The sequence below is a fragment of the Gnatocerus cornutus genome, chromosome 10, assembly GCF_029298725.1.
Source record: "Gnatocerus cornutus isolate USDA-ARS CGAHR chromosome 10, icGnaCorn1.1, whole genome shotgun sequence".
Lineage (NCBI taxonomy): Eukaryota > Metazoa > Arthropoda > Insecta > Coleoptera > Tenebrionidae > Gnatocerus > Gnatocerus cornutus.
In genome coordinates, this window is record NC_142242.1 from 2,501,106 (window position 1) to 2,514,287 (window position 13,182).

Below are 13,182 nucleotides of genomic sequence, written 5' to 3' on the forward strand. Positions count from 1 at the left end.
CGTGTGGTTTTGGTACCTTAATTTCGAGGGACAGTTCGTAAATGTCTTCTTCTACATCGAGAGTTTTGATTTTGATTTTAGAAGACTCTTTGACAACGGTGGTTCCACGGAACCAAGTTACTTCAGGTTTAGGTTTCGCTTTACATTTACATTTCATGGTAATAAGTGTTCCGCTTTCATTCGGAATAATTTTGGGTTTTTCGATGAAGGAAGGTGCAAAACCAGCGGCATTGTCTCCACCTGGAAATATAACAAGTTACGAGGTGCTAGAGACAGGCTTTAGGTTTAAGGCCATGCTCATGCAAAAGTTATTGTATTGGTCGTATTGATCTGGTATTGGCTGAAACAGATTCGAGGAGGATGATTAACATCGAAACGTCGACAATTCACAGACATAGAGGGAAGACTCTGCGTGCCTACGCGGCATACCTTGGAAGTTTAGCGCTATGTTTGCATTGCTTTCACCGAAAACATTGAAAGCGTTACATCTATAGTGTCCCCCATCTTGACGAGTAGGGTTTGATATTTCTAAAGTAAGCAGATATGTGTCTTTGCCAGTAGTTTTCCGAAGCATGCGTACTCTCGAACTATCTGCAATACTCTGTTCGCCTTGATACCATGTAATATCAGGATCAGGGTTGGCTTCTAGGACACATTCCATAACCAGGACATCTCCTTCCTGTCTTATGGTGGGTTTCTTAGGGAATCGGGGTGGTTTTCCGTCCGGAATTCTGTGAAATGAATCGTTTTATGGCATCAAGACGATGAGATCGTCTCTTACTTGGGCTTCGTTGCCCCTTCAAAGTTCAAGTTGATGGTGGCCACTCCTTGTCCGTACATGTTTTTCGCTACTGCACGGTATTCTCCCTTATCCGTGTTTTTAACGTTGTTGATCTCTAGTCGCGCTATAAAATAAAGTTTTTGGTCCTCTACCATGGAAATAACGTATCGGCTGTTTTCTTGGATTTCTTCTTTGCCATGGAACCTGTGATTGATTTTTTACACAAAGCCCTGTTTAAACACGAGTGGAGAATACGTACCATTGGAGTTCAGGTTTGGGGTCCCCGACGCATCTGCATTCGAAGGTGATCTTGGTACCATCATCACTCTGTCGGATAACAGGTCGCTCTGTGAACGTTGGTTTGATGCCATTGTCTGGCACGGGAGCCTCATCGCCTAGTGCATAAACTCTTCTAAACTGGCTATCATGACACAAGGACAGCCAGCAACACTCGCGCAACTTACAATGATCACCGAAAAAGCTCAGCTTTTAATAGTTACGTCTAACAGTGTTAAAATAAGGTACTGTGTGGTACGACTCTGAAATACAAGTGTCACATTTGCAAGAACATGGCCTTTGATATTATCAAAAAATGGTTAAAATTAACAAGTGTCCAAGATGAACCTCGGGGGGGCTAAAAATCTAAAATAAAATAATCCTGCCACCGGCGTACTATCCAGCTATAGCAGACAAGTGGCTGGGGGGAAAGAGCTAGCCTGATTTCTATTCTAAGCTTTTTAGGTAATAAATCACACAAAAATTCCTCGTCAATTGCAATGTACACGGATTAGAATTGGATATGTTAAAAAACTGCAAATTAAAAGCTGAGCTGAGATTAAGCTTCGGTTAGTCCATTGTACTGTGCACGAGTGCTGACTTACTTGGCCCCAACAGTGGCTGCTAACCGGAGTATTTACAATGAGTATTAATTACGAGTGGCAGTGTTTGTGGGGGAGTACGTGGCACATGAGAAAAGTGTAAGAGTCGCTGGTGGATGGGGGTGTGTGACTTGTGTTGTTCGTTTTGGGGGGAGCTAAGTTCTATTAGAAAACTGCAAAGAAGCTGTAAAGAGGACGCTGCGCGATTAGGAAGCTCAAATTTTAAAGCTCTCGTTAAACCAACCAATTCTCCTAATTCTCTAGTAACGCCCATATCAGAAAAGCTTTTTTGCAACAACGGTACAAAGCACAAAGAACTTACTATCGAAGTTGAGGCTGATCGTTGCGTTGCTTTCGCCCAACTCATTCTTTGCAGTCACCTTGTATTTGCCAGCATCCTCAACCGTGACATTTTTTATTTCAAGGGTTGCAAAGTACGAGTGCCCATCTTTGTCTATCCTCAACTGAAACCCAACCAACCCTCGTTATTAACCCTCGCGAATTCTTTTGATCTGATCGTTCCATGTTTAGTAAACAAAACAAAAAACGCATGCACACTCTGAGAAAGATTTACATTCTTTAATTATGTAACTTTACGTTCCAGACCACTGCCCAAGAACATATGTAGTGGTTGAAACAATAATTGCTGCGTATGTGGAAGAACGTGCAAAGAGAAAAACAGCAGGTGTCACATGTAGTGGTGCATGCAAAAATAGCGCGCACATGTTGCCAAGATGTAAGCGTATAAATTGTCTATGAAAATAGTTATTTCACAAGAAAAATGCTCGCATGGGAACCGTGTCAGGGTTTGCGGAGTAGGGTAAGAATGTACCTTGTGACGTGGCGTTTCATGTACGGGGTTGGCATTGTGGAACCAACTGACGGTAGGGCGTGGATCTGCCTGAATTCGACATTCGAAAAGAAGTCTTTTACCATCTTCTTCCTGTCGAATACTCGGCTTCTTCGCGAACGTTGGTGCAAGACCGTCGATTTGTCTACGCAAATTTATAAAAATTTTAATCAACTTATCTCTCTAGTCCCGAGTTATAATTAACTATTGGAAATGTTGTGGTAAGTTAAAATCGAAACATGACCCGTGACGTAAACGTTACGTGTCCAAGAGAGGTGAGTAATTGTGGAGGCCAAATTTTGGCAAAAGTTTGTTATTTCGTGCGTAGGCAGAATCATCTTTCTGCATGACGAAAAGTTATCCGACTCGTTCAAATTTACTTACTTTTCTTTTGGTTCGTCCATAGCTGAAAAGAGGAATAAAAATTATCATTTTGTCGATGAGACACGCGAGAAATATTCCTCCAAGTAATAGTCACAGTTGATGCGACTATTATTTGGTTGAGGATCATCTCTGGGAAAAACGACTTACGGCTGAAGTTGAGATTGATGGAAGCTGCAACTTCTCCCATTTTATTCTTCGCTTTGACCTTGTACAGGCCGGCATCTGTTTCGATAACATCGTCAAGCTCAAGAACCACAAGAAACTTGTTAGGTCCTACATTTTGTATTTTGAATGTAGTTCTACTATCTTCCGATAATAGTGTTTCGCTCCGGAACCATTCGATGTCCGGTTTTGGATTTGACAGTAACTGACATTCGAAAATAAGTTTATTGCCATCATCTTCTTGTCTTAGTTGTGGTTTTTGGGTGAAGCTGGGAGCGAAATCTTCCGCCACTCCCATGCTTTCTGTGTTTGAGTTATCCCGAAAACGAGGACATTAACCCGGCCCTAAAACCCGAAGCATTGCAATAAGTTACTTATAGATTAGATAGAAGTAGATTTGTTCTATATAATAAGACTATCACGTGCTGCAACGTCTGCCAATGATGTTGGACTAAATACTACAATCTAACGAATCTAGGTTCCGCTTTGGTGTACGAGCCCCTGACTATAACCCAGATTCGAAGAAGAGTCTTAATGCAACGCGTATTCCTTTGATGCAAATCGAGCACTCATCACTGATATTCCTGCACTCGCGCTCACAGGCACGCAGCTGGAATCACTCAAACTTACTTCTTCAAAAGGGTGCAGAAGCCGATCAACAGCTCAGCACTTCACTTCACCACACACTTCGCGTTATCGCGTGTACACTTGGGTCGTCCCGTCGCACAAACGCGTCGATTCGTTCGTCTTTCTTAGAGGTTGCTTCGTGGCCTCCAAAGCACTGACTAAAGGAGTGTAATGTGTACCCCGAATCTAAACCAGAGCATGACGATGCCCCCGCCAAGCGCCGCATCAGCCCCCCACTCTAAAATCGAGCGTCGAGACGCTTTTCTTCAACCTCGACAGCCTCCAGATCGCGGCTTTGGTCTCAGATTTTCAACCACCTCTACTATCCTGTAATGACTAATCGAAACGGCTATTCCATCAATCACCTAGGAATTCCTCCGATGCAGCCAGCACCACCGACAACAGGACGCGCGTTGGCCGTCAACCACCACAAAAATAATCATGACGAAAAAGGTGTTATTAACAACCTAAATTTAAACGCCTGCATCTACTGATTCACTGCGTTAATTAGACATTAATCACGATCAGTTTTCGGACTGGGATCCAAGTCCATGGCGAAAGTATCAATTTTGTTTATTCTCTCCCTTTTTTCCAAAGGGTTGGTTGCTCTTTCGTGGGAGTGCCGTGAGAAAAAATAGTCATAGTGATATGGGATTCTCATTATAAGAAAACATGTATACAATTCTCTCGAAATAACCGTGGGCTCAAGTATTTTTAGAAGAGAGCGAAGAAAAAGAGATGTAATCTTATACATAGGCGAGAGTCATGCCAAGCCATATAGGGCGGCACGGCTCGAGTATGAACGACGGTAGTCGTCGAAGCAACGAGCTTAGCTTAAGCTGTCCGACGCCGCTTCCGATGACCACCTAACGACGCTGCGTCGCCTCTACTGATACACCGACGCCCGCATCTCCGGACGACGGTGGCGCCCCACACGCCCTCCGGCTAATTGACCACAATCAACACTGTTTACATTAATAGTATGTTAACGCCTTAGAAACCCACATTTACTCAGTACTAATGCGCTTGCAAAAATACATCTTTCACCACTATTACTGCAGATTTGCCTCAGAAAACTTCAAAGTACGTGTTAGCGGCTCCTTTCTTCTTCCAGAAATATCAACATCTCCAATTTTACAAACAAACATAAATTCGCAAAACAGACTGTTTGTAAATACCTTCCAAAAACTACCCAACTGTGCATTCTTCTTTCTACTTTAGTCCACGCCAGCTTTTGAAGTGCAACTGAAGTTTCACATGAATTCAACTGATAAATTTAGAAATTTATTCATGTAACTGTGATATTCTTAAACAGGATTTTTATCAGCGGTCAGCTGTAGCCACTTTGTGAATTATTGCATACTTAAACGGAATGTTTTGTAAATATCAAAGAAACGCATTCAAGCACACTCCTCCGCAAGCTCGAAATGGACAGAGACGTACTTTCCAACTTATGCAAAAGCCATTTTTTCCTTACATAATTCGACCAAATAGTTATTTTGAGATTCTGAAGACCTCTTTTATCGTGAGATAATTAAATAGATAATTAGCTTTGATACAAATATTTCTTGATTAGCTCAGGTCAGTATTAGTTTAGCACGTACATTCTGTGTTTATTTTTGGGTAGAAAAAGTCGTGAAACCCCCACATCTTTCCAATAAAAGCTCAGAATCGTAAATTTGCTCGTTTCAGGGTCTACATATCCTTTCTAAAATATTAGGAACATGTTGCTTTGTATCAAATCACTGCTATAACTACTTTTATTGCTAAGAGTTGCTGTTTTATTTGAAAATTTTCGAAATTGAAATCAGAACATAGCCGGCCATTAATAGCCTAATTTTGAAATTTAATTAGACATAAAAATCTTTATTTTGCTTGGCTTGTGGAGTGCAAAATGGTTTCAAGGTTTTGGAGTTAATAGCAAAGAGGCATTTGTCAACTGATTTTTTCATAGTTATTTTTATCAGATCAGTGGTCGCTTGTTTGTATCCACCTCATGCAATTTAATGAGTAATAAGTCGAAGCTTTTCAAAAACGCTGATGAAAATAAAATCATCGCGTGCAATTCAAACAAATGTGATTCTTAGGTAACTAAATTAATTGTCTTCACCTGTTTGACGATAGGAGCTTGAGATATAAAAACTAAAAGTGCCAATTTCTGTCGGTTATTATTGGTGTAATATTTTTGGAGCTTAAAATGAGTCAAAGAACCTGAAGATTCGTTTGTATCCGGTGTTGAAACGTTATTTGTTTAGTCTCGATGGTGCACGGAAAATTTAAAATTGATGTAACGTGCGTTGGATTTATTGTAAATTTGGATGAGTTTAAGTAGAACGATAAATTTTAGATACACATGTTGCAAATGTCTCACGGTTTGCACTAATAAAAAGTGAGCGTCATGAAGTGGTTGTTTTCGCGAGGATCGATTAGTCACCAGGACAATCGGTTACGAAATTTTGAGAACTCGTGTAAAAATATTTGTATCCGTCAAGACGTGTATTATTGTTGGAAGGTTTTCGTAAATTATCGGGGAAGGAGTTTTGTTAGGAAAAGACTAAAAAACACTTTTATGAATATTTATTTTCTTATTCTAAATTTATATTAAGTTTTGAGTAAAAACATACATTCTGTTTGTTAAAACCGTTCGTCAGAAAGAGCTCAAATATTTTTCTAACCTGCCCAAATGAACCAGTTCCTGTAGGTGTTCTGTTTATTTATTTATAAAACTATTTATATCGGTATAGAGTAGCAAATTTAATGAGCCAAATGTTTTTCTTTAGTATCATTACCAGTGTCATTACTTGTTTAAAAATACTCTCTACACGACGGTTTTGTCCTATTACAAATCATCATTACTTCGCTTATTTTTTTATCGTTTTCTAACTTTAAAACTATGCGCTTGCCAAAATTCGCTTATATTTTTAATTTTTTATATCTAGTCTATACATTCCACCTATTACAAAAATATTTTCTATTTTTATCTCCGTGTAAACTCCTTTTAAGTCTTGATGATCCTTATAATCCTCAAACTGCATTGACGTTAATGTGGGTGATGAGATGCAACGCTGTGCGCAGCTGACACTGGCACTCATATTTTGGTAGAATGTTTTAACAAAGTTGTCCAGAAAACTTGCTATCCTCAATTCGAGAAGGAGAACGTCGGTTTAAGAGGGCGTGTGTTAGATATTTCAGTAGGACGATGTGTTCCTCAAATTAGCACACGAGCTATATTTAACCTGGCCACTATGTTAGCAGTTTGCAAAAGACTTTGGCAACATTGCTTTCGTAAATAATATTTTCCTGACTTAATCATATCGCATTTTTTCAGCGCTTCCATTAAAGATGAAAATAGTAGTTCATTAAACATTTTATCATTTTTCGATGAGGCGAAACGCCCCCAAAACCGATCCAAATAAATCTGTAAAATAATCCGAGTAATACGTTGTCGTTGCAACAGACTTAGTGTTATTTCTCTGACCAATTTATTTTCTCAAAATAAATATAGGTCATAACTGCACGGGTAATTATAGCCGTTTTTCCCGTTCAATTGTCGGTAACAAAACACCGAAATTTTCTGCATTAACGAAAGTGGATCAGATATATTTGTTATTTTTGTTTTACGGGTTATTAATAGTAGGTGTTGAAATAAAAACGACCAGTTTAAACCATTGCTAGATATTTCTTCGTTGTTTTGCAATATCTCAGAGACACTTACTTAAAGACATTTTATTTTTCGCACGACTGTTTTTCACATTCCATATTCCTTTCAAGCATGTCGGAATATTTTCGCACGATTTCGTATAAACACAAGCATAGCAAATGGGCACGAATTAATCTTAAACAATCACACAAAAATGCTTAAGCTGTTTTTGCTTTTATACGTCGCGAGAAATATATTGGAACATGGACAACACCTGTCTCTAGTGACGAAAGTACTTAGACCCTATGCAAAATAATACATCCAACTTGGCTCACCCTCCCAAAATCTACAACCACCTTTACAAATATAAATATCAATTTTTAGAGAAAACAGATCCGTGAAGAAGTTGGCCTCTCAGATTTTTCACAGGAATTTAAAACTCTTCGCTCGATTTGCGTCGTTTCGTAACACGCCTGCTATTGTTATTAGTTACAACACTCAGTCTTCCATTTCGCATTTTGGCAAAGATTACAGTTAATCGCCTGATTTTCTGACTAAATAATGCGATCAACGTCTGAGGCCCCGACTTTTTAAAAAATTCGCTTGTTTTATTACCGATTAATTTTTGTACTCAGTGGAAGCATTTCGGGTTTATGGATCTTTAAAGATGGGATTAAAACACGCCGCGGGTAAACTTATAAATTTTTGATGTTTTTAAGCTGAAGATGTTTCCGGTTCTCGGTTCATCAAAACATCTCTCAGATTTATTTACTTAAACTAGAAGCACATTAAATTTTATATTAGAGTTTAATTTGAAATTTTAGAGGGTTAAAATGCGGATGTTGTGACGTTGCGACACACTAAAAGAGTATTTTTGAGTGTTTTTAACCGGTATGGTTTTATATTGGCTCCGCTTTAATCCAAATGACCGACGTATATTTTTCTAATGAGTAGTTTGTTTATTAAGTGGCTATTTTTAAAGGATTATTTGCTGCGCGCGGATTGTTGTTATTTTAGTATTTTTGTTTATAGAAACACGTCTCTTTATTGATACTAAATGTAATTAAGGGAAAGTCTAGAATGGATCGTTGAACTGGCTATTTTTTATCTAGGCAGTAGTTCAATGGTGTATTTTTAACGTGATAACAAAATTTATGAGAATTTCTGAAATGCTTTCAGTGTTAGTTTTTTTTATTTTTATTTGGTTACAAAGCCTGATTAAATTTCCGGCACTTTTGGTGGAGGCGCCGGGGAATTTTAACGATTAACATTAGGGTTTCATGTGACTGTTCTACATTTATTTTTGAGCTTTTGACAATAATAATAAATAAGTAAAATAAATAAAATTAATTTAGTCAGTGAATAGTTATGGATAATAATGATGAATATGGAACAATAATCACAGCTATTTATTCTTATCATTAGTCTATCAAAACCTGTCTAAATAAAATCAAATTAGACTCGTGCATGGTTCTTGTGACTTGGCCAAGCGTTCTTTATTTTGCTTAGAAGATTTTTTTTTAATTTTGAGATGCGGTGTTTTTATTAATTATTCGTATCTCTCTTATTAACACGACTAGCTAAACTGAAAAGCAATTCTCCAAGTAGATTTAATGTTTTATTTACATAACACTATACATACAGGGTGATTCACGAAGTTATGTAAATATTTAAACTGGGGATAGTATACGTTAAATACATTTACTTGGCACCAAAAAAAAAAATTTCCCATCAAGTTGAAAAAAATGTGCACGGGAAAGAACTTTTGGTGGTCACTGAAACGACGACCGAACAAAAAACGAATGTGGTTTTTTGCGATTTCAACAAAACGTTGTGTTTACGCATGGAAATGTTACCTTGAAATCACAAAAATTGCTCAAAATGCCGCCCCCCGTTCTCAATGTAGGCTCGATTTAAATCTGAAGAAGATGGGGGCCACAACACTGGTCCAGTTCTTCCGATCCACCGCTCGTGGAAATTATTATTCAACCACACGGACACTATGCGCGCACTATGGGGAAGACCTCCGTCTTGTATAAACCACATTTTAGCCCTTATGTTTAACTGAACGTCGTTAACAATTCTTCTAGCTCATTTTCGTCGTAATCGTCTGGTGCTGGTACCTGGAGTTTCTTCAACGGTATCTAACACTTCCTCTTCAACTTCTAATCTGCGATCACTTTCGGTGGGGCCTATGTTTCTTGTGATCATTTTAAAAGAACCATGTTTTCGTAATTTCTGCATAATTCTTGCAAACACACAAGAATCAGCAACGTGTCGATTTGGAAAACGAAAACTGTACAACTCGCGAGCCGCAAGAGCATTTCCACTAGTTTCTCCGTAGATCATGATCATTTCACTAGTGGAAAACATTTTAAAAATCCCCGTCACAGAGTCGAACTAACACTGAAGCAATTAAAAAGACTATCGTCCCACCTGATTAATAGCCGCAAAAAGTCAGTTTTTGTTGAAGCTAAGAGATAAGGGTTTGTTTACATTAAGACTTTCACTCTCGCTAGCGGTTCTCAAACGGTTTTGGCCAAAACTTTGAAGCGTTATATCTTGGGTCCTTTTTGGCAGTAATTTTTTTTTATTATTTTTTTAGGCCTCCCCATATTAGGGACCATTACTGGTTTAAATATTTACATAACTTCGTGAATCACCCTGTATAAACGTAAATATTAATAATGATTTTATGCAATAAACAAAAGCCAATAAAAATGTTCTACAGCAAATCCACTTCTTTCATTTCGTGCGTTTTTTGTTATCAACGTCCAATAAAGTGATTTTATTTTGTTTTGTCCATGATTTAATTAGCTTAGAAATTCGTCCAATGAACAGTTTTGGACATCTAGCCAATGAATGGAAAGTTAGGATCGAGTTGATTGTTTCGTTGCGTTTTTTGTAGTAAAAAACACGTCGATGAAGATAATAATGCTAGCCAATGAATAATTTTTTTTTTGGGTTTTATTCCGATTTCTCCATTTTGTTACGAAGAAAAGGTGGATCCTTAAATAAAAATTCTGTTCTGCTCTGATGATTGCTATCGAAACGCGTGTCAGCATTTTTTGACGAAATTTGGTGTTTGGGAATAAATTGTATTTTTGATGATTTTTGTCAACACCAAGAATTGATCCAATAAATTTCTTTGATCACTCCAAGAGTCTTATAAAATTCTACGTCCCTGCAACTGACAACACAGTTTTGTAGCGTATTTCGCCTAATCTCACGATGCGCATGCGCAATGTCTGCTTTCGCCATCGTTCTCGACGGGTGCCATGTGCACGATGACAGCCAGGGCTGCGTTCATAAAAATCACTCTGTATAAGTTTGTGTAAAATGTGACACAAAAGCGTTCATAAAGATGCGCAATGCTTTCTGTCACTCGACTTCATAAATACCACGCTAAGAACGCATAGAGTGCTCGAAAATCGCCGGACTTAGAAGCCCGATGAAAAACGCTCCGCATGCGCAATGTCTTAGATTTCAAATGCACGTCAAATGTTTGTTGCCATAAATCTTTGTTTCTTAACCTTTAAGTAAGCCGCACCCCTTTGAACCTGAAAATAGGTTTCCGCACCCCGTTGAAAATTGTGCTTCAATTTTTTAGTTCAGAAAAATACATTTTTTTTTTAATTTTGTTCATTAAAAATGTACATTTTATAATATCAACCAGCTCCCGCACCAATGATTTTGGTCAAAATCGTAAATCGAAAAAGAAGCTCGAGATCTATCTACTGGCCAAATTAGAATCGATTTAGATTTGGAATCTACGGAAAATTCTGCGTACACTGATGTATAATAACTTAAATTTACTCTAAAAAATATATCGACATATCGACATATCAATATCAAAAGTTTGCCATAGTTTTAGTCATAAATTTTTGCGAAAATTTGCAAATTTCGACTGTAAAAAAATCAAAGAACTATTTCTTATGTAAAAAATCGCGAGAAAAACGATGGCGCAAACCGCATCTCAACATCTGAAATAGTTTCCGAGATATCGAGCACGAATTGTTTTGAACCGTCAAAAATTTGGCCCTCTGGCGACAACCCAAAAATTCAAACCGTTATAACTCATTTATTTGTTGACGAAAATTAAAAAATTCTCATGTTTTGGGATTTAGCGTGAAATTCTGCGTAAAATGAGACCCAAATTTGTTGAGTTTGCTTAACAAATAAACGAGGTATTGGCCGAAAACTGTTTTGAAGACGTCATTTTAGGGTGATTTTCAATCAATGTTTTCAAAATGAAAACGACGTTTAATAGCTTTAAATTTACATCGGTCGAAAGAGGAGCTCAAAATCTATCTACTCGCCAAATTTGAGATCTATCGGACAAATAGTTTACGAGTTATGACCAAAAATAAAAAAAAAGAAAAATTTTCATCGTTTGAGTCGTAATTTTTTTTCGCGAAAAATCAACTATCGAATTTTGGGCTTTTGAGAACATTTTCTAACGTAAAATGAGCCGGGAAAAAGAATGGCGCAAACCGCATCTCAATATCTCAAATAGTTTTCAAGATATTTAACATTAAAAATTACGAAAAATGAGAAAAAATGAAAATCAACTTTCCGATACTTTGATCGGTCATAACTCAGTTATTTGTTGTCGGATCTGAATTTAAATCTCAGATTTGGAATCTGCGGAAAATTCTGCGTAAACTGATGTATAATAACTTTAATTTACTCTAAAAAATAGGCGACATATCGATATCAAAAGTTTGCCATAGTTTTAGTTATGAATTTTTGCGAAAATTTGCAAATTTCGACTTTTGAAAAATCTAAGAACTCGTTCTTATGTAAAAAATCGCGAGAAAACCGATGGCGCAAACCGCATCTCAATATCTGAAATAGTTTCCGAGATATCGAGCACGAATTGTTTTGAACCGTCAAAAATTTGGCCGTGTGGCGACAACTCAAAAATTCAAACCGCTATAACTCATTTATTTGTTGATGAAAATTAAAAAATTCTCATGTTTTTGAATTCAGCGTGAAATTCTGCGTAAAATGAGACCCAAATTTGTTGAGTTTGCTTAATAAATAAACGAGGTATTGGCCGAAAACTGTTTTGAAGACGTCATTTTAGGGTGATTTTCAATCAATGTTTTCAAAATGAAAACGACTTTTAATAGCTTTAAATTATACATCAGTCGAAAGAGGAGCTCGAAATCTATCTACTCGCCAAATTTGAGATCTATCGGACAAATAGTTTACAAGTTATGAAAAAAAATAAAAAAAAATAAAAAATTTTATCGTTTGAGTCGGATTTTTTTTTCGCGAAAAATCGACTATCGAATTTTAGGCTTTTGAGAACATTTTCTAGCGTAAAATGAGGCGAGAAACAGAATGGCGCAAACCGCATCTCAATATCTCAAATAGTTTCCGAGATATTTAACTTTAAAAATTCGGAAAAATGAGAAAAAATGAAAATCAACTTTCCGATACTTTGATCGGTCATAACTCAGTTATTTGTTGTCGGATCTGAATTTAAATCTCAGATTTGGAATCTGCGGAAAATTCTGCGTAAACTGATGTATAATAACTTAAGTTTACTCTAAAAAATAGGCGACATATCGATATCAAAAGTTTGCCATAGTTTTAGTCATGAATTTTTGCGAAAATTTGCAAATTTCGACTTTTGAAAAATCTAAGAACTCTTTCTTATGTAAAAAATCGCGAGAAAACCGATGGCGCAAACCGCATCTCAATATCTGAAATAGTTTCCGAGATATCGAGCACGAATTGTTTTGAACCGTCAAAAATTTGGCCGTCTGGCGACAACTCAAAAATTCAAACCGCTATAACTCATTTATTTGTTGACGAAAATTCAAAAATTCTCATGTTTTTGGATTCAGCG

The 13,182-nt window shown here is 37.2% G+C and overlaps 1 protein-coding gene across 1 annotated transcript in view; it reads right to left on the reverse strand.

Annotated features, from left to right (window-relative positions):
• Positions 1-3,777, reverse strand: part of bt (projectin protein bent) — a 38,112-nt gene extending 34,335 nt beyond the window's left edge. The window contains exons 1-9 of the mRNA XM_088046963.1: positions 3,686-3,777; positions 3,041-3,400; positions 2,894-2,915; positions 2,492-2,654; positions 1,982-2,123; positions 1,041-1,176; positions 782-985; positions 430-731; positions 17-240 (exon numbers count right to left, since the gene is read on the reverse strand). Of these exons, the coding sequence (XP_087903089.1) occupies positions 17-240; positions 430-731; positions 782-985; positions 1,041-1,176; positions 1,982-2,123; positions 2,492-2,654; positions 2,894-2,915; positions 3,041-3,353 (1,506 nt within the window). The 5' untranslated portion in view covers positions 3,354-3,400; positions 3,686-3,777. The remainder of the gene's footprint in view (positions 1-16; positions 241-429; positions 732-781; positions 986-1,040; positions 1,177-1,981; positions 2,124-2,491; positions 2,655-2,893; positions 2,916-3,040; positions 3,401-3,685) is intronic.
• Between the last annotated feature and the right edge of the window lie 9,405 nt (positions 3,778-13,182).